Source organism: Fringilla coelebs (genome assembly GCF_963513975.1).
Source record: "Fringilla coelebs genome assembly, chromosome: 27".
Taxonomy (NCBI): Eukaryota; Metazoa; Chordata; class Aves; order Passeriformes; family Fringillidae; genus Fringilla; species Fringilla coelebs.
The window spans coordinates 4,181,760-4,209,381 of NC_140053.1; the positions used below are offsets into that span (position 1 = coordinate 4,181,760).

At 52.2% G+C, this 27,622-nt stretch overlaps 6 protein-coding genes and 1 pseudogene across 7 annotated transcripts; 4 read left to right on the forward strand and 3 right to left on the reverse strand.

The window, feature by feature from the left end:
* Positions 1-2,646: 2,646 nt before the first annotated feature.
* LOC311163374 (feather keratin 1-like) lies at positions 2,647-2,952 on the forward strand (the record flags this gene model as incomplete). Its single annotated transcript, XM_084222204.1, has 1 exon — positions 2,647-2,952. One exon carries the CDS (start codon positions 2,647-2,649, stop codon positions 2,950-2,952), a length of 306 nt encoding a protein of 101 aa, XP_084078330.1.
* Positions 2,953-5,837: 2,885 nt separating this feature from the next.
* On the reverse strand, positions 5,838-9,070 carry LOC311163403 (uncharacterized protein; the record flags this gene model as incomplete). Its single annotated transcript, XM_084222242.1, is given in 5 exon segments — positions 5,838-6,155; positions 6,503-6,523; positions 6,529-6,599; positions 7,390-7,478; positions 8,958-9,070. Coding segments are annotated over 5 exon segments (612 nt in total).
* A 112-nt stretch (positions 9,071-9,182) lies between these two features.
* On the forward strand, positions 9,183-9,488 carry LOC311163371 (feather keratin 1-like; the record flags this gene model as incomplete). Its single annotated transcript, XM_084222201.1, has 1 exon — positions 9,183-9,488. The coding sequence occupies one exon, from the start codon at positions 9,183-9,185 to the stop codon at positions 9,486-9,488; it is 306 nt and encodes a 101-aa protein (XP_084078327.1).
* Positions 9,489-15,545: 6,057 nt separating this feature from the next.
* On the forward strand, positions 15,546-15,851 carry LOC311163372 (feather keratin 1-like; the record flags this gene model as incomplete). Its single annotated transcript, XM_084222202.1, has 1 exon — positions 15,546-15,851. The coding sequence occupies one exon, from the start codon at positions 15,546-15,548 to the stop codon at positions 15,849-15,851; it is 306 nt and encodes a 101-aa protein (XP_084078328.1).
* A 3,101-nt stretch (positions 15,852-18,952) lies between these two features.
* Positions 18,953-19,258, reverse strand: LOC311163373 (feather keratin Cos1-1/Cos1-3/Cos2-1-like; the record flags this gene model as incomplete). The annotated part of the gene is made up of 1 exon (XM_084222203.1): positions 18,953-19,258. One exon carries the CDS (start codon positions 19,256-19,258, stop codon positions 18,953-18,955), a length of 306 nt encoding a protein of 101 aa, XP_084078329.1.
* A 3,166-nt stretch (positions 19,259-22,424) lies between these two features.
* LOC311163375 (feather keratin Cos1-1/Cos1-3/Cos2-1-like) lies at positions 22,425-22,730 on the forward strand (the record flags this gene model as incomplete). Its single annotated transcript, XM_084222205.1, has 1 exon — positions 22,425-22,730. The coding sequence occupies one exon, from the start codon at positions 22,425-22,427 to the stop codon at positions 22,728-22,730; it is 306 nt and encodes a 101-aa protein (XP_084078331.1).
* Positions 22,731-26,568: 3,838 nt separating this feature from the next.
* On the reverse strand, positions 26,569-27,426 carry LOC311163404 (feather keratin 1-like; annotated as a pseudogene). Its single transcript has 2 exons — positions 27,242-27,426; positions 26,569-26,886 (listed from the first exon to the last, which is right to left on the reverse strand). The product of its transcript is annotated as a feather keratin 1-like (transcript).
* Between the last annotated feature and the right edge of the window lie 196 nt (positions 27,427-27,622).

The following is a 27,622-nucleotide window of genomic DNA, read 5'->3' on the forward strand; positions in this document are numbered from 1 at the left end:
CCCTGGAGATTTGCCTACTGAAGGCATTCCCTTGCCCTCTGGGATGCATCCCAGCTGCCTGCATGTCTGCAGGGCAGGGAAGTGCAGCACTCCTTGATGTAGCCTGGTTTTGTACCCAGGGCCCACTTGAGCACTCCCCTATGCTCAGAGCTCCTCTTGGTTTCCTGTGATTTTCATGGGCCTTTGTTAATCCCTGCCCACAGGATGCCTAAGCTGCTGCCAGCTTTTCTAACTTCTTTTACTCTTCACAGGTGCCTCCATCCTGCCTGATGCCTGACTGGGTGTAAGATTTTTTGATGTCTGGGGGCTGTACTTTGCTACCCATCTCCTCCCTGACACCAACTCCTCCTCTCCACTCTCTGTAGTGTGACAGACAAGGCTGCCCTTGATTCCAGAGGCAGCTGTGCATCACTGTTTTTTCCCCATGACAGACTCCATGAGACTGGAAGGAACCTCTGAAGATCACCTAGTCCAACCATCCCTCTGCACAGCATGATCAGCTCTTGGAGGATGCTCAGGGCCAAGTCCTGAATTTCTACAAGCACAAACAATCCTCAGCCTGCCCGTGTCAACCCCAGGCGAGTTCTTTATCACCCTCACACTAACAACATCTTTTCTTAGGTTTCCCTGGAATTTCCCTATTTCCAGTGTGCCCATTTCCTCTTGTCCCATCTCTGGAGAAGACTCAGGAAAGCGTGGCTCTGGGTTCTGGACTCTTCCCACAGCTCTTTTAGCCATTGCTGAGTGATGTATGCCCCTTCTCCTCCAGGGTGGGCAATCAAGCAGCCCCTCCTGTTCCAGGGGCTCCAGTCACCTCAAGGGCTCTGAGGCCCTTTGCTGGATCTGCACCAGTGTGACTGTTCCTCTCTTATACTGGGCAGCTGCTCTTTATGGCACTGATTTCTCAGCACTTTGGAGCAGAGGAGAGAGGTCAGGTTCCACAGCTGCAGAACAAATCCCTTCCTAATGCAGCCTTGGATGCTGGCAGGTGCCAGTCCCACAAAGGCCCAGGGCTGTGTTGTGGTGCCCTGCAGGACCCCTTTTCTGTACTGCAAAGCTCTTTGTCTTCCCTACAGCCCCAGCCTGTGGGGTGCAGGAGTTTCTCCCTCCAGCCTTCTGGGACTTTGCCCAAAGGGGTTACAAAGTGCTGGTCCCAGTCTGGGCCTGTGGTGCAGCAAGAGTCAGACTCTGCCTGACTGAAGCTGCACTTCATCCCATCCATCAGAACCCTTGGAGACCGGCAGCCAAACCAGATTTCAGTCATGGCCTTCTAGAAGTCAGGAGGCCTTTTTCTTTCTCCCAGCCCTCACATGCATTCCCTGACTGCTGGCACCTCCCAAGGGGGGCTCAGAGGTGCTTTCTTTGACACCAAGGCTCCTGTGCCCATCACAGATTTACATTGCTCCATTCTGTTTCAGTGTTCCCACAGCTCATCCTCCTCCTCTGCCGTGGGGAGGTTTTCCCTACCCCTATTTCTGAGGAATATCAGGAGGTTGATCCTGTGACACTAAAATGAAGACCAAGCCCAAGAAGCCTTGAAGACCCTTCCCCTTTCCTGTAACCCCTGCCCCACTGAAGCTGTCCCAGTCAGCCTTGGCTCAAGCCTCCCTTTTGCTGTTGCCCTGTGTGGATGATCTTCTTCTTTCCCACCACCAGCTTTCCTGATTCAGCTCCAGGTGGGCTTTGGCTTTCCAACCCCAAACCTGGAACACTCAGCCTGGAACATGATCTGCATCATTTCCAGGAAGGGAGAGGAAAGCATTTCCCTGGAGAAGCAGTGTCCAGTGGGAGCTGGAGCGAGGAGAGAGGGAGAGAGAGCAGCAGGCAGGACGTGCTGTGAGGAGAGGAGCCTTTGGGTGCTCTGCTGCTCTTTGGGGCAGGGCAGAGCTGGGCTGTCCCTGCAGAGGCAGCTGCCAACAGTGGCAAGGCACAGCCCGAGCCAGCATCCCCTGCCTGCAGGGACCCTCCTGCCTGGGGGCACCTCCTGTGCCTGCAGGGACACGCTCTGATCCCAGGGGTGCTCAGGCCTGGCCTGGCACACGTGGAAGGAGCTGCAGCACAGAGCAAGCATGTCAGAAATGAGGAAATGAAATGGCAGCTCTGATGGAAATCAAACCACAACGTGTGGCGTTAGGGAGGATGTTTTGCTTTGGAGGTGAATATGTTGGAAAATTACTGTCCTTGTGCAGTGCCTGTGGGCCTGAGGCAATGCAAGAGCAGTATAAAAGGGGGACCTTCTCCTCACTGTCTCATTCACTCCTCTCACCTCCATCTCCTTGGGATCAAGGTGAGTCTGAAGCCCTTTCTTTTCTTCCTCCTTTGGGCTTTCTGATCACATTCTCTGCTTTAATCCCATGTGGGTTGTTGAGAACTGTTTGTTATGGGAGAGGGAAGGGGCAGAAGTTGGGCATGGAGAGAGGTTGGGTTTTGGATGAACTGTCTCCTGAGCTGTGGAGGAGCCCAGGCCTTGGTCACTCTTAAGGGGATTCCTTATGGCTGAGTAGGAAGTGATGCTGGTGGGCCTCTCTAAACAACATCATGCAATTTTTCACTTCTGGATTTTCCCCAGATGACAGAGTCCCCTCTCTCAGTCCTGTGTCTGCTCCTCTCTTCCCTGTCTCTCAGGTGCACCTGCAGCCCCAAGCCATGTCCTGCTACACCCGGTGCCAGCCCTGCCAGCCCTGTGGCCCCACCCCGCTGGGCAGCAGCTGCAATGAGCCCTGTGTCAGGCAGTGCCAGGACTCCACTGTGGCCATCCAGCCCTCGCCCGTGGTGGTGACCCTGCCCGGCCCCATCCTCAGCTCCTTCCCACAGAACACCGCCGTGGGATCCTCCACCTCTGCTGCTGTTGGCAGCATCCTCAGCTCTCAGGGAGTGCCCATCAGCTCTGGGGGCTTTGGCCTCTCTGGCCTGGGCAGTGGCCTCTGTGGCACGAGGAGCCTCCCCTGCTGAAGCTGCTGGCGCTGCCCTGGGAAGGATCCCAGGGGACTGCCAGGATGGTACAAGCCCTGGGATAGAGCATCAGTGCTCTATCTTCCACTCAAAGAGACTTCTTTCTCACCTTTTGACTCATTAAAGCTCTTCTGCATCCCAGCCTATGCCTCTGTGTCATCCTTTCCTCTGCACCCAAAATGTCCAGTGAGAGAGGTGTTGCTGTGTGTTTCTGGGAGGGCCTTGTTGGAAGTGGTGTTGCCATGGTTGTCAACATCACATTCATTATGCTAACACAGCATCAATTACTCATATTAAGTGTCAACTCTCTAAATTACTCTGCCTCTCTCTACCTGCAAGAATTACCCCAGACAGTTCAATGACCACCAATACTCCAAAAATACTTTTTGTTCTTCTAACAAAGCTTTCTCGTCTCTGTTGTCAGCATGCCTGAATCCTCAGCCTCTCATCCACAAATAAATGTCCCACCTCACTCACCACCCTGGTCAATCTTCATGTGTTTAACTTCCCTTGATGGAGATCTTTTTGAGTTACAGTCCAGTAGGCAGCACAGCATGCTTGATGCCATCTAGGGAGTGCTGAGCAGAGTGGGATCTTTGTTCCCATCAATATCCTCTTCACAGTTGTGCTCCAATAGCCCAGGATGTTGATGACAATCCTTGGTGTCCAGGAATACTCCTGGCAGTTCCACCAGGAGTACGTGTTTTGGTGGTGTTACCACAAAAGCACGTCATCCTTTTCAGAGACTGAAGTGTGGGGGACTCACAGACATGAACTGATGCCAGCAGAGCAAAGCCAGTTTATTATACAAGTTCACCAGTGTTTATAGGTCACTACATTCGTACAAAATCTTCCACTCAGACCTCTTTGTCCAAGTCCCTTTAGAAACACTTGATAACCTTCCTGATTATCATTCTTACACGAGTAATGTCCTTGTTACCTCTTTCACCAGCAAAGTTCTTGTTACATCTTCCCTCGTCTGAGTGGTCAGTGTCAGAAGACATGATGTCTTCACTTCTGTTCTTGCCTTGAGTTTATCTCCCCCTCAGTTTTCACTGTACCAAGGCCAAAAGGTTGGTGGCACGACCCAGCTCAGCTTCTTTAGCTGCCTGATCTCCCACACTGAACCATGTGACAGTGTTGGCTGCTACAAAACCAACTTCATGTGGCTGACAGCTGGTCTGTTAGTCAGAAAGAGTTAGCTGAAGAAGAGAAGCTGGTATGAGTCACCTCTGCCCCTGAAAGGAGTTTTACCAAGGTCATTGACATGGTCAACTGGAAGAAAAATAAACAGGGGGGCCTTGCAGTTGGATGTTGGTGGAAAACAGTGGTGGAGACCTCCCTGCACCAATGAACATTATGCTGATTTGTTGTAGCCAAAGAATAGGCACAAACTTTGTAAGAAGGTATAAAAGACAGCATGCTGTTAAAAGAAACAGTGAGAAGCCTTCTGAAGTGCATGGTGTTCTTCTCTGTGTTCTGACTGTCTCAACAGCAACAACTTCAAATCTGGACTCTCTGAGGACGTGTGTCACCATGCCCACCTGCATCCTGCAGCAGTTCAGCCATTGCCCTCCCTCAGCTACTCTTGCACAGCCCTTTGAAACACTCAGCCCACACCTGATGCCTCTCTCTGCCTCCCTCTGCCCAGAAACTCCCCCATGAAAGCTGCATTCTGGAAATCCACAATACCAGAACAGCCTGGGAGAAGAAAGGACTGAGAGCAGACCTTTAACAAAAGGCATAGGGACACTGGAGATTGAAAGCTGGACATGAGTCAGCAATGTGTGTTTGCAGCTCAGAAATTCCATCAGGTCCAGGGCTGCACAAACAGAAACATGGCCAGCAGGTAAAAGGAGGGGATTCTCCACTTCTTATCTGCTCTTCTTAAATCTCACCTGGAACCCTGAATCCAGTCTGGAGTCCTCAGTTCAAAGAAGGCATGGACCTGTTAGAGCAGCTCCAGACAAGGGCTGCAAAAATGATCACACAGATGCATTGTCCCTATCCTGGAGAAAGGCTGGAGAGAGTTGAGGGTTTTGAGGCAGGAGAAGAGTAGGCTCTGGGGAGACCTTTTGATATGTAAAGGGGATGAATGAAGAAGTTGGAGAGAGATGTTTTCTCAAGGCCTGTAGTTACTGGACAAACAGCAAGAGTTTTAAACTGAAATAGGATAAACACATAAGGGACATAAGGAAGAATTTAACTGTGATGATTGGGATAAGACACTGGGAAATGTTGCCTAGAGAATGATGGGGTGTCCCATCTTGGGAATGGTTCAAGGTCAGGTTTGTGTGCAGTGAAGGATGTCTGAGTCCATGGCAGGAGGGTCGGACTGGTTAAACTTTAATGGTCTCTTCCACCCAGACCCACTGTGTGCTCCCATGATAACAGGGGTCTGTGAGAAGGCAGCGAAATGCCCTCTATACCTCCCTTTCAGAAAGCTTTCAGATCCAAGGGATCTCCTGGAGTCTGATGGGAATCCAGTACCTCTGCCTGGACAGTAACATATTCACTGCTGAGTACTTGTGTCAAAGTGTTGAGCTGAGCAAGAAAAAGGAAAAGTCAAAACAAAGTGGATGTTTACCTATGGAAAATGCAGGGAATTTCTACACTGACCAAAAGAGGTAGGGAAACTCAGAACCCAGAGGGTCCCTCAGTGCACACTGAGCACTCTCAATGCCAGCCTGTGCTGACAGCCAGTGCAAAAACAGCCCAAACAACACACCCCCAGAAACACCCCTGGGGCAACAGCTCTGCCTTGGGAGAGTGTCTGCAGGGCAAAGGACAACACAGAGGCACAGGCTGGGATGCAACTGAATTTAATGTGTCAAAAGAGGGAGGAGAGAGGAATCCAGGTGGAGGTCACAGTGCAGGGAGCAGCTTTAGCAGGGGAAGCCACAGATTCCACTGCCCAAGCCTGAGAGGCCAAAGCCCCCAGAGCTGATGGGCACTCCCTGAGAGCTGAGGATGCTGCCAACAGCAGCAGAGCTGGAGGATCCCACGGCGGTGTTCTGTGGGAAGGAGCTGAGGATGGGGCCGGGCAGGGTCACCACCACGGGCGAGGGCTGGATGAACACGGTGGAGTCCTGGCACTGCCTGACACAGGGCTCATTGCAGCTGCTGCCCAGCGGGGTGGGGCCACAGGGCTGGCAGGGCCGGCACGGGCTGTAGCAGGACATGGCTTGGGGCTGCAGGTGCACCTGGGAGACAGGGAAGAGAGGAGCAGAATGTGAGGGGAGTTTGAAGAGCAGCCTCACCACACCATGAGGGAGATCCCTTCCCTCAGCCCCTATGAGCACCACCAAGAAGGCCAAAGCCGGGGATGACCCCTCCCAACCAACACCTCAGCAGACACCTCCGTCTATAGCCAGCCTTTCTCCATAACACATCTGCCCTCTCCCTTTGTAAGCAGCCTCAAGACACAGCAGGGCACAAGGACACACTTATCTGAACAGAAATCCCAGAGAATTACAAGGTCAAAGAGAAAGGGAAGGAGGAAGGGCACAAGGAGAACCCAGAGGAAGACAAGAAAGGGCTCAAAACTCACCTTGTTCCCAACAAGATGGAGCTGAAGGAGTGGATGGGAGAGTGAGGAGAAGGTGCTGCTTTTATACTGCTCCTGCACCGCCCCAGGCCCACAGGCACTGCACAGGGGCAGTAATTTTCCTACAGACTCATCTCCAAAGCAGACTGGCCTACCAAATGCCCCCGGCTGTGTTTTGGTTTCTGTCAACGCTGCCATTTCATTTCCTCGTTGCTGACATGGCCATTAGGCCACAGAGGATCTTTTGAAGTGTTGGCATGAGAGGCCTGAGGCTCTCCCGAGGACCACCACATCAGTACAGGCAGAAGATGTGCCCCCATGTGCTCCAGAGGGCTGTGGCTGTGGGCAAATATGTGGGGAGTGTTCTTACAAACCCCTGTGAGGAAAGATGACTGTGTGTTCCCACCAAAGCAATCCCCTCCTCAGTACCTGAAGCCTTCCCTCAGTGTGGGTGTGCTGCATCCCTCTCCCTCCCTGCTGCCTCCCTGCTCTGGCCCCGACCCACTGGGCATTGCCTCCCTAGGCAGGTTTGGTACACTGCTGGTTCCAAGTGGCTTTGCCCAAGGAAATCTTCTCCTTCAGGGAAGACATCTCCTGGTTGATTTGGCTGAGTTGTCTCCTCTCACTGCCATCTCTGGGAGCTCCCAGCCTGTGCTGTCACCAGGATTGTGGAAGGAGGTGGTTGCCCTCCCTCATCCTGTGATTCCTGAAGAAGCCCTTTAGGGTTGGGCCTCAGAGGGGCCTGTTGGCTCTGGGGATATCACCCTGTTCCTCCCTCTCCCCTCACCCCACAATGCAATTTCCAGCACATTTTGTACCATAACCTGCAGGACACACAGGCACAGGCCACTTTTTCATTCCACATTGTCAATCCTGCAAGCATCCCTGACCTGTGAGGGAGCTGCCAAGCATCCCTTTTCCCTGGGCCAGGATGGAGCTGCCCTTGCTGGAGGGGGACTCAGCCCTGCCTTGGGCAGCCCTGCAGACATCACACCCTCCTGGCTTTGTCTCACACCAAAAGGCTGACACACAACCAACCCAAAATTAGAGTGTGACTTGCCACTGGTAGGGAGAGTGTCTCCCTGGAGATTTGCCTACTGAAGGCATTCCCTTGCTCTCCTGGGGCACACCCCAGCGTCCTGCATGTCTGCAGGGCAGGGAAGTGCATCAGTCCTGGGTGTTATTTTGAGAGCAGGTTTCGTACTCAGGGCTTTTCTGAGTGCATCCCCTCCCTGAGCATCCCCAGGCATGTGGCACTGCAGGATCCTGCCAGGCCTCAGGATCCTGCCAGGCCTCAGGATCCTGCCAGGCCTCAATCCTTCGGGCAGCTCCACTTCTTTTCCAGGTAAACTTTGTTCAAGCACTGGGCTGTCCCCACACCCCAGCAGGCAACCCCAAAGGCCATTGCCCTCAGCCTGACCTGCTTGGCTGCACTGGGGTGTTCTCAGCACTGGCAGTGTGTTTTGAAAAAGTGGGCAGGATTTTGTGTGCCCCCCAGGTGAGGGTGCCGCCAAAGTGCACTGTGGGGTGAGGGGAGCAGGAGGAACAGGGTGATATCCCCGGAGCCAACAGGCCCCTCTGAGGCCCAACCCTAAAGGGCTTCTTCAGGAATCCCAGGATGAGGGAGGGCAACCACCTCCTTCCACAATCCTGGCGACAGCACAGGCTGGGATCCCCCAGAGATGGCAGTGAGAGGAGACGACTCTGCCAAATCAACCAGGAGATGTCTTCCCTGAAGGAGAAGATTTCCTTGGGCAAAGCCACTTGGAACCAGCAGTGTACCAAACCTGCCTAGGGAGGAATGCCCAGTGGGTCGTGGCCAGAGCAGGGAGGCAGCAGGGAGGGGAGGGAGAGGGATGCAGCACGCCCACACTGAGGGAAGGCTTCAGGTACTGAGGAGGGGATTGCTTTGGTGGGAACACACAGCCATGTTTCCTCACAGGGGTTTGTAAAAACACTCCCCACATATTTGCCCACAGCCACAGCCCTCTGGAGCACATGGGGGCACATCTTCTGCCTGTACTGATGTGGTGGTCCTCGGGAGAGCCTCAGGCCTCTCATGCCAACACTTCAAAAGATTCTCTGCGGCCTAATGGCCATGTCAGCAACGAGGAAATGAAATGGCAGCGTTGACAGAAACCAAAACACAGCCGGGGGCATTTGGTAGGCCAGTCTGCTTTGGAGATGAGTCTGTAGGAAAATTACTGCCCCTGTGCAGTGCCTGTGGGCCTGGGGCGGTGCAGGAGCAGTATAAAAGCAGCACCTTCTCCTCACTCTCCCATCCACTCCTTCAGCTCCATCTTGTTGGGAACAAGGTGAGTTTTGAGCCCTTTCTTGTCTTCCTCTGGGTTCTCCTTGTGCCCGTCCTCCTTCCCTTTCTCTTTGACCTTGTAATTCTCTGGGATTTCTGTTCAGATAAGTGTGTCCTTGTGCCCTGCTGTGTCTTGAGGCTGCTTACCAAGGGAGAGGGCAGATGTGTTGTGGAGAAAGGCTGGCTATAGACGGAGGTGTCTGCTGAGGTGTTGGTTGGGAGGGGTCATCCCCGGCTTTGGCCTTCTTGGTGGTGCTCATAGGGGCTGAGGGAAGGGATCTCCCTCATGGTGTGGTGAGGCTGCTCTTCAAACTCCCCTCACGTTCTGCTCCTCTCTTCCCTGTCTCTCAGGTGCACCTGCAGCCCCAAGCCATGTCCTGCTACAGCCCGTGCCGGCCCTGCCAGCCCTGTGGCCCCACCCCGCTGGGCAGCAGCTGCAATGAGCCCTGTGTCAGGCAGTGCCAGGACTCCACCGTGTTCATCCAGCCCTCGCCCGTGGTGGTGACCCTGCCCGGCCCCATCCTCAGCTCCTTCCCACAGAACACTGCCGTGGGATCCTCCACCTCTGCTGCTGTTGGCAGCATCCTCAGCTCTCAGGGAGTGCCCATCAGCTCTGGGGGCTTTGGCCTCTCTGGCCTGGGCAGTGGCCTCTGTGGCACGAGGAGCCTCCCCTGCTGAAGCTGCTGGCGCTGCCCTGGGAAGGATCCCAGGCACTGCCAGGATGGAACCGCCCTGGGCACACAGCCTGGGCTTGGTGCTTCCTGAGGGGCTGAGCAGCCCCAGCAGCCCCTGCAGAGGGACAGGGCCAGCCTGGGCTCTTGGCAAGCACAGCCCAAGCCTGCCTCTGTCCCCTGCCACTCTCTCCTTTCCCTCCTGTCTCCTTGTTCCCCTGTGCTCCCCGGGGCTGTGAGTCCCACTCAGCCATCCTGGGGAGCACCTGCTGGCCCTGCTCCCTCTCTGGATCAGGCAGATGGACACCTGCTGGGATCTCTGCCACAGCTTGTGATGGAGATTCTGAGCTGACCCTGGTGCTCTCTGCACTGACGCCTCCACTCAGAGCAACCTTGTTCTCATCTTTTGAGTCATTAAATTTCTGTTGCATCCCAGCCCGCGCCTCTGTGTCATCCTTTCCCTGTTGTCTGTCTCCCAAGATTCCCAGGCAGGGAGGTGTAGCTCAGGGGTAGTTCTGTGTGACGGATTTAGGAGAAGGTGTTTGAGTACCTTTTAAGAAGGGAGAGTTAAATCTTCTTTATCATGGTATTCCTGCTTTCTCTCCTTCTTTATATGTCTAGAGTTGGTAGAATGAACCAATCCTCTTCACTTGCCCTGTCTACTCGTAGGATGATTTTCTGTGCCCTGAAGCAGTTCAGCCCTCCCTCAGCTGCTTCTGGGCAGCCCTTTGCATCACTCATCCCACACCTGCTGCCTCTCTTCCTTCCCAATGTCTTTTCCTGCCACCATCTCTCCAAAAACTTTCCGAGGAAGCCCTGGGCAGAGACAAGGAAGGAGCAGGGCAAAGACAACAAAGGCGAAGGGTCTGTGTGGTGTTATGAACAGCACTAAGCACTGAGCAGTGTTTCTCATGATCTGCTGACCCTTTGGGAAGGGGGAGAATTGGAATAGCAAGAGTGACATACCCTGGTGTCAAGATCAGGGCATTCTATGAAGGAATGGGAGAAAAAAGAGAAAACCAAGAGATTCCAAGGCAATCATGCGGCAGCAGCAGACCAATGCCCAGGCAATGTACAAAGAATGGCTACTCTGGGAAGACTGTCCACAGATTTATTGCTAAGCATGACATTATATGTGCCCAGTGCTGTGGTGGAATCACCATCCCTGGAGGGATTTAAAAGATATTTAGTTGTGACACTTGGGGACATGGTTTAGTGTTGAGCTTGGAAGAGCTGGGTTAATGGTTGGACCCCTTAATCTTAGAAGTCTTTTCATACCTAAGTGATTCTATGATTCTACATGACCTGGAACAGCTCTTTGGTCAGTTGAGGTCATTTGTCCTGCAGAATGAGCACCAAGGGCAAGGGAGAGGTTTGGGCAAAGCTGAATCTTGGTCAGGGGATCATTTGGGGGAGTCATGGTTTCCTTCCTCACCTGCAAGTAACAGAGAGAGATTTTCAAGAGAATTTTGGGAGCATGCAAGGATTTATACTCATGGGCTCAATGTCTAAGTGGAAACCAGTGATGAGTGGTGTCCATCAGGGTTCAATACAGGGACCAATATTTGTTAATATGTTCATCAATAACATAGATAGTGGGACTGAGTGGATACTCAACAAGTTTGTGAATGACACCAAGCTGAGGCTTGAGGAAAGTGTTTCAATTCAAAGGGATCTTGGCAGATTTGAGAATGGTCCCATGTGAAACTCAGGAACTTCACCAAGGCCAGCACTGGATGAGAAATGGTTTAGACCAGCCCTGCAGAGAAGGAACCAGAAATCATGGAGGTAGAAAAATTGGACATGAGCCAGCAATGTGTTCTTGACATCCAGAAATTCAACCATGTCTTGGTCTGCACAGACAGAAACACAGCCAGCAGGTCAGCTCTGGTTAGACCCCACCTGGAATCCTGAATTCAGTCTGGAGTCCTCAATTCAAAGTAGGCATGGACCTGTTAGAGCAGCTCCAGACAAGGGCTGCAGAAATTATCACATGGATGCATTACCCCTACCATGGAGAAAGGCTGAAGGGCTTGAGTTTTTTCAGGCAGGAGAAGAGCAAGCTCTGGGGAGACCTTATTGCAGCATTTCAATGTGTAAAAGGGATGTATAAGTAAGAGAGACATTATATCAAGGCCTGCAGTGACTGGACAAGGAGCAACACTTTTAAACTGAAACAGGGTAGGTGTAGTTGGGACATAAGGAAGAAGTTAATGATGTGGTGGGAAATGGAAAATGGCATGTCCCATCATGGGAAGTGTTCAGGGTGAGTTTTAGGGGAACTTTGAGTAACTGATAGAATGGCACAGTACTGTTAGGAAGGGTTTGCCAGGCACCTGATGGGAAGCTGGAAGCTGTGTCCATGCAGCAACATATTCACTGCTTGGTACCTCCAAAGCAGTGCTGAGCTGACTAAGAGACAAGGAAAAAGTGTATGAAGTACAAGTTAGCCACTGAACTCATTACAGAAATTCCATTCTGATGCAAAGAGGCAGAGAAACTCAGAACCCAGAGGGTCGCTCTGTGCACACTGAGCACTCAGGAAAAGCTTTGGGGTGATTAAATTTTGACCTTGCAGTACCTGAAGGGAATTTACAGTAAAGATGGAGAGAGACTATTTAAAGAGCGTGTAGTGACAGGACAAGGGGAAGGCCTTCACAATGACAGAAGGTAAATTAAGACTGGATATCAAGAAGTAATCCTGTATTAGAAGGGTGGGCAGGCCCTGGCAAAGGGTGCCCAGAGAAGCTGTGGCTGACCCTTGATCCCTGGAGGTGTTCAGGGCAAGGCTGAGACAGGGCTTGGAGCAATCTGGGATAGTGGAAGATGTCCCTGCCACGGCAGGGGGTAGAACAGGATGAGCTTAACATCCTTTCCAACCCAACCCATACTGGGATTTTATTCATTCTTTTCCAATCCATTGAGACAGGGAAACTCAGAACCCAGAGGGTCCCTCAGTGCACACTGAGCACTCCCAATGCTGACAGCCAGTGCAAAACCAGCCCCAACAACACCCTCCCAGAAACACCCCTGGGGCAACAGCTCTGCCTTGGGAGAGTGTCTGCAGGGCAAAGGATGACACAGAGGCACAGGCTGGGATGCAGCAGAATTTAATGAGTCAAAAGAGGGAGGACAGGGGGATCCAGGTGGAACAGTTTCAGCAGGGGAAGCCACAGATTCCACTGCCCAAGCCAGAGAGGCCAAAGCCCCCAGAGCTGATGGGCACTCCCTGAGAGCTGAGGATGCTGCCAACAGCAGCAGAGGTGGAGGATCCCACGGCGGTGTTCTGTGGGAAGGAGCTGAGGATGGGGCCGGGCAGGGTCACCACCACGGGCGAGGGCTGGATGAACACGGTGGAGTCCTGGCACTGCCTGACACAGGGCTCATTGCAGCTGCTGCCCAGCGGGGTGGGGCCACAGGGCTGGCAGGGCCGGCACGGGCTGTAGCAGGACATGGCTTGGGGTTGCAGGTGCACCTGGGAAAGAGGGCAAGAAACAGTCATGAGGGGAGTTTGAAGAGCAACCCATCACCACACCATGCAGCTGCCCTGTTAAGCCAAGATTGGAACAAGAGCTAGTGGTGTTGTATTGATGCCCACAGGCTTCTCCTTCCATTTAGCCAAAGAAGTTCCCTGCCAAGAGCAACCAAGCCCAGGGTTATCCCACCTATCCCATCACTCACTTCAGGCAAGTCCCAAACTCTCTCTGTGCACACTTTCTGTTCCTGTCCCTCTCCCACCATAAACAGCCCTATGACCTGGCATAGAACAAAGGGCTGGTATGTGCAGAAAACAGAGGAAGGGAGAATAGAAGATGTGAGAGGAGAAAAGTCTTCAACCTTACCTTGTTCTCAACGAGATGGAGACAAGAGGACTGGATGTGAGAGTGAGGAGAAGGTGCTGCTTTTATACTGCTCCTGCACTGCCCCAGGCCTACAGGCACTGCACAAGGGCAGTAATTTTCCAACAGACTCATCTCCAAAGCAAAATATCCTCCCTAACACCACAGGTTGTGCTTTTGTTTCTGTCAACTCTGTCATTTCATTTCCTCATTGCTGACATTCCTGCTGTGCCTTGCATGATCCTTTCATGTGCCACAACGAGAAGATACCCCATGAAGAGTCATGCCAGTGAGTGCAGAAGTACAGGAGGGGTCCTGGGCAGGCAGATATTGGCTTGGAACAATGAAGTGCTGTTTGTAATTGTAGTGGGTGAGCTCCAAGTCAAGGGTTGCCTGAAAAAAGCCAACCCATACCAGCAGAGGGTAGAAGGGATGCACTGGCCTCATCTACCCAGCATGAGGCTTGTCTCAGGCTGTGGTGGGGGGCTGTCTTGAATGCTTTACAGAGTTAAAGGTGTGTAGAAAACATCTCCCCACCATCTGGGACACGTCCCTGGCCCTCACATGACATGACTTCTCCGGGCATTAGAGCCTCCTCATGCTTCCTTTCCCCTGACCCAAAGTCTGCCTCAGCCTGGAGCACAAATCAGCAGCACTGGAGAAGCTGAAACCTGCCCAGCCTCCGAGTGAGTGAGAGCTGGAAGGACCCTGTGGTACCACATGCCTGGGGATGCTCAGGGAGGGGACATGTTCAGAAGGGCCCAGCTCTCAAACCACATCAAGGAGTGCTGCCCTTCCCTGCCCTGCAGACATGGAGGCAGCTGGGGAACGTCCCAGGAGGGCAAGGGAATGCCTTCAGTAGGCAAATTTCCAGGGAGAGACTCTCTCCACCTATGGGGACTCTCAGTCCAATTTTGGGTTGGCCGTGTGTCAGCCTTGTGACGTGCTGTGTGCAGCCCATGACCCAACACTGCTGAATTCCCCTCCAGCAAGGGCAGCTCCATCCACGCCTCAGGAAAACCATCTTCAGTCACTGGGCTGTTCCTTGTACAGAGCTCCAGGCAGCTCAAACAGAAATTGCCCTCAGCATGAACTTATTACCATCACTCCCACAGCTCAGGGGGCTTTCAGGACAATTTGCTTGTTTTGGAAAAGTATCCTTGGCTAGTATGGGGCCAAAGTGTATGGTGGTCTGGGGAAAATGGGGAGAACAAGGTATTTTCTGAACCTCCACACACCCTGCTGAGAGTGAGAAGGGACCCAACTTCATGAGGCATCTCAAGGAATCCTTGCATTCAGGAGAGCAAAGTTATCTTCCCTCACAACTGCTGGTGGCAAACATTGGTAACCCCACAATGCAGCCATGAGAGGGGACAACCTTGCCAAACAAACTGCCACATGAGGAGAAGACAGGCTTGGTGGGAGGGTAGGTTCAGTTGCCTGCAAAGAGGGTAGAAAACAACCAGAGCATATTTCCCCAGATAGGTGTCAACTGTCTGCACAGACCCCTCCAGCACATGCAACTCATCTTCTGCACGTACTGATGTGTCACTGCCCAGAAAACCCTTGGGTCTTTCATCTCAATGCTTCAAATAATCCTTTGAGGCCTATTGGTCACGTCAAAAATGAGGAAATTAAAATGGCAGTGTTGATGGAAACAAAAACACAACCTGTGGCATCAGGGAGGATATTTTGCTTGGGAGGCAGGTGTGTAGGGAAATTACTGCCCTTGTGCAGTGCCTGTGGGCTTGGGGCGGTGCAGGAGCAGTATAAAAGCAGCACCTTCTCCTCACTCTCCCATCCACTCCTTCAGCTCCATTTTGTTGGGAACAAGGTGAGTTTTGAAGGCTTTTCTCTTGTTCTCTTCCTTGTCCTCCTTTTCCTCCTCTTATGGGTTGTCTCTGCATATACCTCTCTCTGTCATCTTCTGGGGCCCCAAGAATGCTTACTCTGGGAGAGGAAAGGATGCAGACAGTGGGGAGAGGAAAAGGTTCAGACTTTGAGATGTCTCTGGAACACTGGGCTACATGGGGTCATCCCGGCACCTGCAACTCCTGCCGTGTTCTTCTGTGGGAAAGGAGATGCCTGTGGGCTCCTGGTGAAGTCCTTTACAGATGAGGAAAAGGGACTGTCTCATGTAGGGGGGTGACATGTTATACTTGAAACATCCTTCATGCCTTGATTTCCCCTTCCCTGTCTCTCAGGTGCACCTGCAGCCCCAGGCCATGTCCTGCTACAGCCCGTGCCGGCCCTGCCAGCCCTGTGGCCCCACCCCGCTGGGCAGCAGCTGCAATGAGCCCTGTGTCAGGCAGTGCCAGGACTCCACCGTGTTCATCCAGCCCTCGCCCGTGGTGGTGACCCTGCCCGGCCCCATCCTCAGCTCCTTCCCACAGAACACCGCCGTGGGATCCTCCAGCTCTGCTGCTGTTGGCAGCATCCTCAGCTCTCAGGGAGTGCCCATCAGCTCTGGGGGCTTTGGCCTCTCTGGCCTGGGCAGTGGCCTCTGTGGCATGAGGAGCCTCCCCTGCTGAAGCTGCTCTGCACTGTGGCCTCCACCTGGATCCCCCTGTCCTCCCTCTTTTGACTCATTAAATTCTGCTGCATCCCAGCCTGTGCCTCTGTGTCATCCTTTGCCCTGCAGACACTCTCCCAAGGCAGAGCTGTTGTCCCAGGGGTGTTTCTGGGAGGGTGTTGTTGGGGCTGGTTTTGCACTGGCTGTCAGCACAGGCTGGCATTGGGAGTGCTCATTGTGCACTGAGGGACCCTCTGGGTTCTGAGTTTCCCTGTCTCAATGGATCTGAAAAGAACGAATAAAATCCCAGAATGGGTTGGGTTGGAAACCTTAAGCACATCCAGTTCCATCCCCTGCCATGGCAGGGACATCTTCCACTATCCCAGATTGCTCCAAGCCCTGTCTCAGCCTTGCCCTAAACACCTCCATGGATCCAGGGTCAGCCACAGCTTCTCTGGGCACCCTGTGCCAGGGCCTGCCCACCCTTCTAATACAGGATTGCTTCTTGATATCCAGTCTTAATTTATCCTCTGTCATTGAGAAGGCCTTCCCCTTGTCCTGTCCCCTTGTCCTGTCACTACATGCTCTTTAAATAGTCTCTCTCCATCTTTACTGTAAATTCCCTTCAGGTACTGCAAGGCCATATTTACATCACCCCAAAACTTTTCCTCTCCAGGCTGAGCAACCCTAATTCTCCCAGCCTTTCCTCACAGCAGAGCTGCTCTATCCCTCTGATAATGTTAGATTCCTCTGAACTCGCTCCAACAGCTCCACATTCTTCCTGTGCTGGGACCCCTGAGTTGGAGGCAGCTCTGCAGGTGGGGTCTCACCTGTGCCTGGCAGAATCCCCTCCCTTGTCCTGCTACCCAAGCTGGTTTGGATGCAGCCCAGACCAGTCAGCTTTCTGGGCTGCCAGAGCACAGTTCTGGTTCGTGGCTGGCACCTATCATCCCACAGGCACCCCCAAACTCCTTCTTGGTAGAATAGAATAGAATAGAATAGAATAGAATAGAATAGAATAGAATAGAATAGAATAGAATAGAATAGAATAGAATAGAATAGAATAGAATAGAATAGAATTACCCTGCATAGTCCAGGGAACCATGCACCTCTGTCCTCTTTCAGCTGAACATTTGAGACAAGTACTTGGCAGTGAATGAGTTACTGACAAGAGAAAGGACCAGCTTCCCATCAGATTCCAGGATGTCCCATCCTAACCACAGGATTCCCAAAAGAGGGACACAGTGCAGTGGGCTGCCTTCTCACAGACCTGTGTTCCCATGGAATCACAGATTGGGTTTGGTTGTGTTGCCCAGAAAATCAGATTTGTTACCCACTCCACAACAATTCAATAATCACACACTCAGCAGAGACATCAATTATTTATATCAGAGTTCCACAAGCCTGGGTGCTCAGTGGAATTCCCCAAATCAAGCATACCCACCGTGCCATTATTTGTACTCAGAAATTCAGAGTTAAAAGCTTTCCAAGTTCAGCTCTCTGTTGGGATTGGTTGCTGAGTTCCATACAAGTGACACAACCCCAGCTCAATTCTACACATGCTCAGGGGAAGGCTTTTCACCTGGCCACAGGGTCTTTTTTATCTGTAGGTGTGACTCTTGGTATTGCAATGAACATAATCCAGCTATAGGATACATGGACCTTCAATATTCTGCCAGGTTAGCAATGTATAACGTAGGCACACATCAACATCTTGATTTACTATGTCCTTTAAAACTTCTTTTTCCACTGATGTTACAGAGTAAGAGATGCTAACTGAAATCTGCTCCACTGGCACACAACATCTTGATTTATTACTGTTGTGGTTTAGGGATGGCATTCTCCAATTTAGTAGTCCTGCTAAAAAAAAATCCACACCAACACTGGTTTCCCCTTCCCCTCCAGCTGGAAGCACTAAAGTCAAAGATCAAAAGTTGAGAAAAGAACAATTTACTGGAAACAGTAATGAGACAAGAAAACAAACAGTAACAGCTACAATATTAGTACCAAAGTGAGACAAAGAAATTATTTACAGGAAAGTGAAACAATTTCAGATGGTTTCACGCCCCCCTCCCAGGATTTTTGCCACCAGAAGGAACAGCCTTCTTCCTGGAAGCAAGAGAGAATAAATATGGAAAGGACATGAGCTAGAATGGTAACATGGAGGTCTTGCCCATGCCCCTTCCTGCTCACCTGGGCCAAACCATGACAATTATATCTTTAAGGCTTGTTAGTTCCCACATATCCTTGACTAGGGGAGGCAGCTGCTGCCTGTTCCACTGGTTAGGGCTCCTTTCTTACTGAAAGAAAGAATCCCTAGGCTGGAAAGTACAGTGAGATCTTTGTCGTGGTTGGACAATGGTATTCTCCAGTTTAATGCTTCAAATAAAGCCATGTGCTGCTCTGACTCCTTCCCCTGCTTCTCCACTGTGGAGGGCTGGAGAGGAGAATTGTAGGCACAAAGAGCAAATATCACAGGCTTAGATAAGTACAATTTACTGGAAGCAGCAATTAGATGTCAGTAGAGAAAATTAGAAAATGGAGTTACCTATTGCATCATTAAGAATATTTAAATTGAGCCTGTGTTAACACCCTGTGAACAACCATCCCCCACAGTCCCTTCCCACATCCAGCCCTGAGCAACACCTCTCTCTTTGGGCATGTTGGGAGAGGATCTGCAGGGGAATAAATGAGAGGAACACATGGACTGCGATGCAAAAGAACTTTAATGAGTCAAACCAGGAAAATTAGGTCAATCCAAGGTGAGGTGCCAATGCAGAGAGCACCAGGGTCACACAACAGTCTGTTGTTTTCCAAGGTGTGATTTCCAGCAGGTGCCCACAAAGGGGTGGAGCAGGCAGGTGCTCCCCAGGATGGCTGAGTGGGACTCACAGCCCCGGGGAGCACAGGGGAACAAGGAGACAGGAGGGAAAGGAGAGAGTGGCAGGGGACAGAGCCAGGCTTGGGCTGTGCTTGCCAAGAGCCCAGGCTGGCCCTGTCCCTCTGCAGGGGCTGCTGGGGCTGCTCAGCCCCTCAGGAAGCACCAAGCCCAGGCTGCGTGCCCAGGGCGGTTCCATCCTGGCAGTGCCTGGGATCCTTCCCAGGGCAGCGCCAGCAGCTTCAGCAGGGGAGGCTCCTCGTGCCACAGAGGCCACTGCCCAGGCCAGAGAGGCCAAAGCCCCCAGAGCTGATGGGCACTCCCTGAGAGCTGAGGATGCTGCCCACAGCAGCAGAGGTGGAGGATCCCACCACAGTGTTCTGTGGGAAGGAGCTGAGGATGGGGCCGGGCAGGGTCACCACCACGGGCGAGGGCTCAATGATGACAGTGGAGTCCTGGCACTGCCTGACACAGGGCTCATTGCAGCTGCTGCCCAGCGGGGTGGGGCCACAGGGCTGGCAGGGCCGGCACGGGCTGTAGCAGGACATGGCTTGGGGCTGCAGGTGCACCTGAGAGACAGGGAAGGGGGAGGCAGGGTTAGCTGCACTATGTCAGTGCAGTCCGTTGGTACACCATGATGGGGAAAAGCAAAGAGATGAAGAAGTCAGCAGGAGTATGCTTAGAGAGGTCAAACAGCCTCACTGTTTGCTCAGGCCCCCAAGAACCTCCTTAAGAGTGACCAAGCCCAGGGACTTCCACACTTAGGACACAGCTCAGGAGACAGTTCATCCAAAACCCAACCTCCCTCCGTGCCCAACTTCTGCCCCTTCCCTCTCCCATAACAAACACTTCTCAACAACCCACATGGGACTAAAGCAGAGAATGTGATCAGAAAGCCCAAAGGAGGAAGAAAAGAAAGGGCTTCAGGCTCACCTTGATCCCAAGGAGATGGAGGTGAGAGGAGTGAATGAGACAGTGAGGAGAAGGTCCCCCTTTTATACTGCTCCTGCACTGCCCCAGGCCCACAGGCACTGCACAAGGACAGTAATTTTCCAACACATTCACCTCCAAAGCAAAACATCCTCCCTAACGCCACACGTTGTGGTTTGATTTCCATCAGAGCTGCCATTTCATTTCCTCATTTCTGACATGCTTGCTCTGTGCTGCAGCTCCTTCCATGTGTACCAGGCCAGGCCTGAGCACCCCTGGGGTCAGAGCAGGGACAGGAGGTGCCCCCAGGCCAGAGGGTCCCTGCAGGCAGGGGATGCTGGCTCGGGCTGTGCCTTGCCACTGTTGGCAGCTGCCTCTGCAGGGACAGCCCAGCTCTGCCCTGCCCCAAAGAGCAGCAGAGCACCCAAAGGCTCCTCTCCTCACAGCACGTCCTGCCTGCTGCCCTCTCTCCCTCTCTCCTCACTCCAGCTCCCACTGGACACTGCTTCTCCAGGGAAATGCTTTCCTCTCCCTTCCTGGAAATGATGCAGATCATGTTCCAGGCTGAGTGTTCCAGGTTTGGGGTTGGAAAGCCAAAGCCCACTTGGAGCTGAATCAGGAAAGCTGGTGGTGGGAAAGAAGAAGATCATCCACACAGGACAACAGCAAAAGGGAGGCTTGAGCCAAGGCTGACTGGGGCAGCTTCACTGGGGGCACGGTTACAGGAAAGGGGAAGGGTCTTCAAGGCTTCTTGGGCTTGGTCTTCATTTTAGTGTCACAGGATCAACCTCCTGATATTGCTCAGAAATAGGGGTAGGGGAAACCTTCCCACGACAGAGGAGGAGGATGAGCTGTGGGAACATTTAAACAGAGTGGAGCAATGTAAATCTGTGACCTGGTGATGGGCACAGGAGCCTTGGTGTCAAAGAAAGCACCTCTGAGCCCCCCTTGGGAGGTGCCAGCAGTCAGGGAATGCAGCTGAGGACAGAGAGAAAGACATGGTCAGGTAGGATTTGAGTAGCAATGTATAGACCCTGGACTTCAAACATCCCAGCTCTTCCACTCATTCAGCTATCTGGTGGGTCAGACGTGCCTTCACAGGCACCTGTGAAGAAATCAGAAAAGCTGGCAGCATCTTAGGGGCATCTCATGGTTCAAAAAGACATGAAAAGTCAAGGCAAAACACAGGGAAACAGGAGAAAATGCCGATGGAGGGACAGAATGGACACAAGGACTCATCTTTCTGGTGAAAGACACCTGGCTGTGGAGGGGAGCTCTCCTGGAGACTCAAGAGCTGAAAAAAGGGGTTTCAGAAAACACTGCCCCACTGCTTTGGGGCCAAAGCTTTCAACATCCTGGGAGCCAAAGCTCTTTGGCTTCTGAAGGGCATTGGGACTATGCCCACCCTTTCCAATGTCCTAGATGCCTCCTCAGTCCAGAGAACAACCCAGAACCACTGGATAGGGAAGAAAACCGCCTCCATTTCCCCACATGTGAGAACTTTGGGGAAACTGCAGTGCCACATGCCTGGGGATGCTCAGGGAGAGGATGCACTCAGAAAAGCCCTGGGTACAAAACCTGCTCTCAAAATACACCAAGGACTGATGCACTTCCCTGCCCTGCAGACATGCAGGACGCTGGGGTGTGCCCCAGGAGAGCAAGGGAATGCCTTCAGTAGGCAAATCTCCAGGGAGACACTCTCCCTACCATTGGCAAGTCACACTCTAATCTTGGGTTGGTTGTGTGTCAGCCTTTTGGTGTGAGACAAAGCCAGGAGGGTGTGATGTCTGCAGGGCTGCCCAAGGCAGGGCTGAGTCCCCCTCCAGCAAGGGCAGCTCCATCCTGGCCCAGGGAAAAGGGATGCTTGGCAGCTCCCTCACAGATCACACGTGTTCTCAGTACTGACAGCATGTATTGGAAAAGTGGCTTCTGCTTGTGTGTCATCCAGGTCAGGCTCCACATTGTGCAGCCAAAGGGCATCGTGGGTGAGGAGAGAGGGAGAACAAGGAACAGTGCAGACACTCAACACCTCCCTCACATACTGAGGAGTAACCCAAAGGCATGGGGCTCTGTTTGAGACTTGATTCCTGCCAATGATCAGACAATAAATGAATCACAGAAGCAGAAGGATTGGTAAAGACCTCCAAGATCATTGAGTCCAACCATTACTCATGTGTTCCTGCAAGAAAAATCATTTGGCTTCTCATCCCTTAACATGAAAGGGATCTTCATGACCCAGTGGGGATGTCAGAAACGTGGAAATGAAATTACAGCATTGATGTAAACCAAAACACACCCTGTGGCATTAGGGAGGATATTTTGCTTTGGAGATGAGTCTGTAGGAAAATTGTTGCCCTGTGCAGTTACTGTGAGCCTGGGGCAGTGCAGGAGCAGTATAAAAGCAGCACATTCTCCTCACTCTCTCATTCACTCTTCCTCTCTCCAGCTCCTTGGGAAGAAGGTGAGTTTGGAGCATTTCTCCTCCTCCTTGTCCTCCTCTGAATACATTTCTAAGCACATTACTTGTCTTCAGCTGGGCACTGGGGCTCCTTGCCACGGGTGAGGGAAGGAGGCTGAGGGTGTGGCATAGACAGACACTGGGGCTTGGCTGAGGTGACTTCTGAGCTATTGGCGAGCTGCAGATCTCTGTGGACTTTGTCATGATTTGGGGAGCTGAGAGAAACAGGGTCATCCTCATGCTGGGGTGACAGGCTGATCCTCACCCACTCTTTGTGCTCTGTTTTCCCCTTCCCTGTCTCTCAGGTGCACCTGCAGCCCCAAGCCATGTCCTGCTACAGCCCGTGCCGGCCCTGCCAGCCCTGTGGCCCCACCCCGCTGGGCAGCAGCTGCAATGAGCCCTGTGTCAGGCAGTGCCAGGACTCCACTGTCATCATTGAGCCCTCACCCGTGGTGGTGACCCTGCCCGGCCCCATCCTCAGCTCCTTCCCACAGAACACTGTGGTGGGATCCTCCACCTCTGCTGCTGTTGGCAGCATCCTCAGCTCTCAGGGAGTGCCCATCAGCTCTGGGGGCTTTGGCCTCTCTGGCCTGGGCAGTGGCCTCTGTGGCACGAGGAGCCTCCCCTGCTGAAGCTGCTGGCGCTGCCCTGGGAAGGATCCCAGGCACTGCCAGGATGGAACCGCCCTGGGCACGCAGCCTGGGCTTGGTGCTTCCTGAGGGGCTGAGCAGCCCCAGCAGCCCCTGCAGAGGGACAGGGCCAGCCTGGGCTCTTGGCAAGCACAGCCCAAGCCTGGCTCTGTCCCCTGCCACTCTCTCCTTTCCCTCCTGTCTCCTTGTTCCCCTGTGCTCCCCGGGGCTGTGAGTCCCACTCAGCCATCCTGGGGAGCACCTGCTGGCCCTGCTCCCTCTCTGGATCAGGCAGATGGACACCTGCTGGGATCTCTGCCACAGCTCGTGATGGAGATTCTGAGCTGACCCTGGTGCTCTCTGCACTGATGCCTCTACTCAGAGTGACCTTGTTCTCATCTTTAAATTAAATTAAATTAAATTTCTGTTGCATTGCAGCCCATGCCTCTGTGTCATCCTTTCCCTGTTTTCTGTCTCCCAAGATTCCCAGGCAGGGAGGTGTAGCTCAGGGGTGGTTCTGTGTGACAGATTTAGGAGAAGGTGTTTGAGTGCCTTTTAAGATGGGAGAGTTGAACGTGCTTTATTACAGTATTGCTGCTTTCTGTCTTTCTCCATGTGTGTGTTATGACCCACTGCAGTTGAGGGGTAGCCCAGGTTCTTGTCTGTGCATCATTTGAGATTAATTGATTCGAGAGAACCAACACTGAATGATTGGTGTTTGTAAGTACACACAGAGGGTTTATTGTCCTGATTGGACAGGAAAACATGTCTGTAGCTATTTTGGCTCTTATTCTCTAAAGCAATACAACAATATGAAAGCATTGCAAGATGAAAATGCAACCACATCACCCAGGGACATGCACAAGGCAAAATGAAAGAAGAGACATAAAGGGCAGGATTTTGAAGATCTCTCCAGCCAAAAGCCCTGTGATGAGACTGTGGTGCTGCACATTCTTGGTCAAAGTGGTCACAGACTGGACCTATCAGGTGGTGGGGGAAGTCTCAAATAAGTGGGGGTGGGGGGGGTGGGGGAGGAAATCCCTGGGAAAACCCACAGAACATAAAATCTATTTGGTTTATATTCACTCAATTTCAAGTAGGGATGCCCAGGTTCCTCCCATGAAGTGGGGAGCTTCACACTGGATCATGTAATGTTGTGGATCATGGGACCCTTCAGGAGCCCTTGACACCTTCTAAGACAACACAGCTGCCCATCACAGCCAGCAGAGCTGCTTTGGTTCTGGCCCATTATGGCCCATCAGCTGAGATGAACTCTGTCAGCCCACACCTAAATGTCCTGGTGCTTCCCCTGGGGAAGAGAGGGAGCCCCACAACCCAGCAAGGTCTGTGCAGGGAGGGCAGCTTAGAGTGACAAGAGGCACCAGCACCCACCTCCTATCTCATTCAAAGCCCATCATTCACCCTCTGTCTGACTCGATCAGAGGCTGGCATCACACATCCAGAGCTCACCTCCCCCAGCTCACCAAAGCACCCTGATCTCCACAAATGGGGGAATGTGTTGAGTCGTTATCCCTTAAGACTTCAAGGTCTCACAGTCTGCAGATGGATAGAATGAACCAAACTTCACTGGCCCTGGCTACTCCAAGGATGATTTTATCTCTCTGACCAAACCATTCCTGTCTCCATGCTCAGCAATCCCTGAGCCTAAGTCAAGTGCTCTGATCTCCTCACCATCCTGGCCACCCTGCACTTAGCTCAGTCCCCTTGGTCCTGGTGGTTCTTGCATTACAGCCTGTGCCCAATATGAGGGTGCTGGATTATGCTTTTTTCTGACCCAGAGATAGAGCAACTGAGAGGCATTTTAAAAACTTTTATTCTATGTTCAATCTCATGAGAATGGTGATACAATACAGATGGTTTAATTCACACTATTATAATTAGAAGCCAACTATTTCCTAACTACAGTACATTATAAGTGTTTCTTGACCTATCAGCTTTTGTCACACCATGCTGTAAATGCCTGAAAGCCAATCATCTAAAATTACCCCTCCTGGGTCTTAATACGATGCATCTTTCATAGTTCTATTTCTCTAAAATATTTAGTTTTATTTGCAAAGCCATCCTTTGAAACTTGTTTCTAGTTCCATTTCTCTCTCAACACTGTCCAACACAGATGAACACTATGTGAGCCTTCAGTCAGGCTTTGAGAATTCCCTAAATTCATTTCCCACAGAGGGGATGGCAGCAGGTGAGTGCTGAGCAGAGCAGCATCCACATCTCCTGGTTCCACTCCTGCTGGCACAGCCCAGGGGGCTGCTGACAGCCCTGGGTGTCTGTGAGCATCAGTGACCTGGAGGATGGATTGGATGCACCCTCATGACACTTTGTGAGGTGCTTTCTTGGCCATAGGGGTATCTTGTCAAGGTGGTGATCTTGGAGGTCTTTTCCAGCCTTAAAGATTTGTGACCCTCAGCAAGGACCTGAAGCTGAGAGGGGCAAGAGCTACTCTAGATGGGAGGGTTTAAATCCACAGGGATCTTGACAGACTCGAGGAATGGTCCCATGTGGAACTCAGGAACTTCAGCAAAGCCGAGTGCAAGGTCCTGACATGGCCTTGCAACCAATAGGGACTGTGGTGTGGATGGAAGGAGAGCTGCCCTGCAGAGAAGGGCTGCAAAAATGGTCACACAGTGTCACCACATTTCTCCTCACAGAGCAAAGCAAGGCCCAATTCTTCCCAAGAATATTTCTGAGATTCACATTCCCTGAACCTCAGAGAATTCTTATCATTTGCTGTGCCTGCGTTTGGGCCACAGTAGAATGCAATGTGGAGATTGTTTACCCACAGTGATGGTGTTTTGTCTCCCTGCCCTGTCAAGGCCAGGTGTGTGTGTGTGTGTGTGTGTGTGTGTGTGTGTGTGTGTCAGGACTGTCACTGACAGTCACGAGATTCTGTGCAGTGTGTGCAGAGTTGAGCGCTGGGCAGGCTCAGTTTAGATGTAATGTAATATAGTGTAATATAGTATAGAATAATATAGTATAATAAAGTAATTAATTAGCCTTCTGCTATCCATGGAGTCCTCCTCATCACTCTCTCCCCTTGTCAGGGGATGCCTGTGAATTCGATAACACAGATGCATCACCCCTGCTCTGAGGGGCAGCTGGTGCAGGTGAAGTTTTTCAGTCAGGAGAAGAGCAGGATCTGGGGGACCTTATTGCAGCCTTTCAGTACATCAAGGAGTGGTGTAAGGAAGTTGGAGAGAGACATTCTATCAAGTGATTGGACAAGGGGCAGGAGTTTTAAACTGGAATAGGCAAGGTGGAGCTGAGACACTGTCCATGGCAGGAGGGTTGGACTAAATGATCTTTAACAATCTATTCCAACAAAACCCATTCAGTGGTCCCATGATAACATAGATCTGTGAGAAGGCAACAAAATGCCCTTTCAGAAACCTTTCAGATCCAAGGGACCTGCTGGAGTCTGATGGGAATTCAGTACCTCTGTCTGGACAGTAACACATCCACTGCTGAGTATTTGTGTCATGGTGTTGAGCTAAGAAAGGAAAAGGAAAAGAAGTGCAAACAAAATGGATGTTTGTCCCTGGACAATGTAGAGAAATTCTATCCTCATCCAAAGAGGCAGAGAAACTCAGAACCCAGGGGGTCCCTCAGTGCACACTGAGCACTCCCAATGCCAGCCTGTGCTGACAGCCAGTGCACAACCAGCCCCAACAACACCCCCCAGAAACACCCCTGGGGAAACAGCTCTGCCTTGGGAGAGTGTCTGCAGGGCAAAGGATGACACAGAGGCACAGGCTGGGATGCAGCAGAATTTAATGAGTCAAAAGAGGGAGGACAGGGGAATCCAGGTGGAACAGTTTCAGCAGGGGAAGCCACAGATTCCACTGCCCAGGCCAGAGAGGCCAAAGCCCCCAGAGCTGATGGGCACTCCCTGAGAGCTGAGGATGCTGCCAACAGCAGCAGAGGTGGAGGATCCCACGGCGGTGTTCTGCGGGAAGGAGCTGAGGATGGGGCCGGGCAGGGTCACCACCACGGGCGAGGGCTGGATGAACACGGTGGAGTCCTGGCACTGCCTGACACAGGGCTCATTGCAGCTGCTGCCCAGCGGGGTGGGGCCACAGGGCTGGCAGGGCCGGCACGGGCTGTAGCAGGACATGGCTTGGGGCTGCAGGGGCACCTGGGAGAGAGAGAGCAGAGGGAAGTAAATCACAAGGACTGGGTAAGGATCCAACTGTTCCCTCACTGTGAGGGAGCCCAGGCATGAGCTGGGAATGAGAGCTGAAGGCTGTTTCTGGAGGCACATGGGCTCCTCCTCTCACACAAACTCCACCAAGAGCTCAAGCCCGGGGATGTCCCCAACCAGCCCAAAACTGAGGCAATACTTCTGACAAGACCCTGCAGTCACACATCTCCCACTCCTTTCCTCCTCTCACAAAGAGCATCTGCAAGATCCCACATGGGACAAAGTCACAGGTATGTGCAGAGAAATCCCAGAGAAGAAGGAGAAAATGGAGAATGGGCTTCAAACTCACCTTGTTCCAAGGAGATGGAGGAGGTGAGTGGAGTGAATGTGAGAGTGGGGAGAAGAGCCTGCTTTTATACAGATCTTGCATTGCCCCAGGCCCACAGTCCTGCACAAGGGTGGTAATTTTTCAACAGACTCATCTTCAAAGGAAAATATCCCACATAGTGGCAGCAATTCACATTTTGTTTCCATCTACGCTGCCATTTAATTTCCTCATTTCCAACATTCCTGCCCTGCATTGCAGGATCCTTTCATGTTCTGTGATGAGAAGCAAAGGATATTCCAGGCAGAGCCATGTCAGCAAGGGCACATGACCCAAGTGCTGGATGAAGGCTGGGAGTGTTGGTTTAGGGCAATGAAAAGCAACTTTTTTCAATACCTCTTGCAG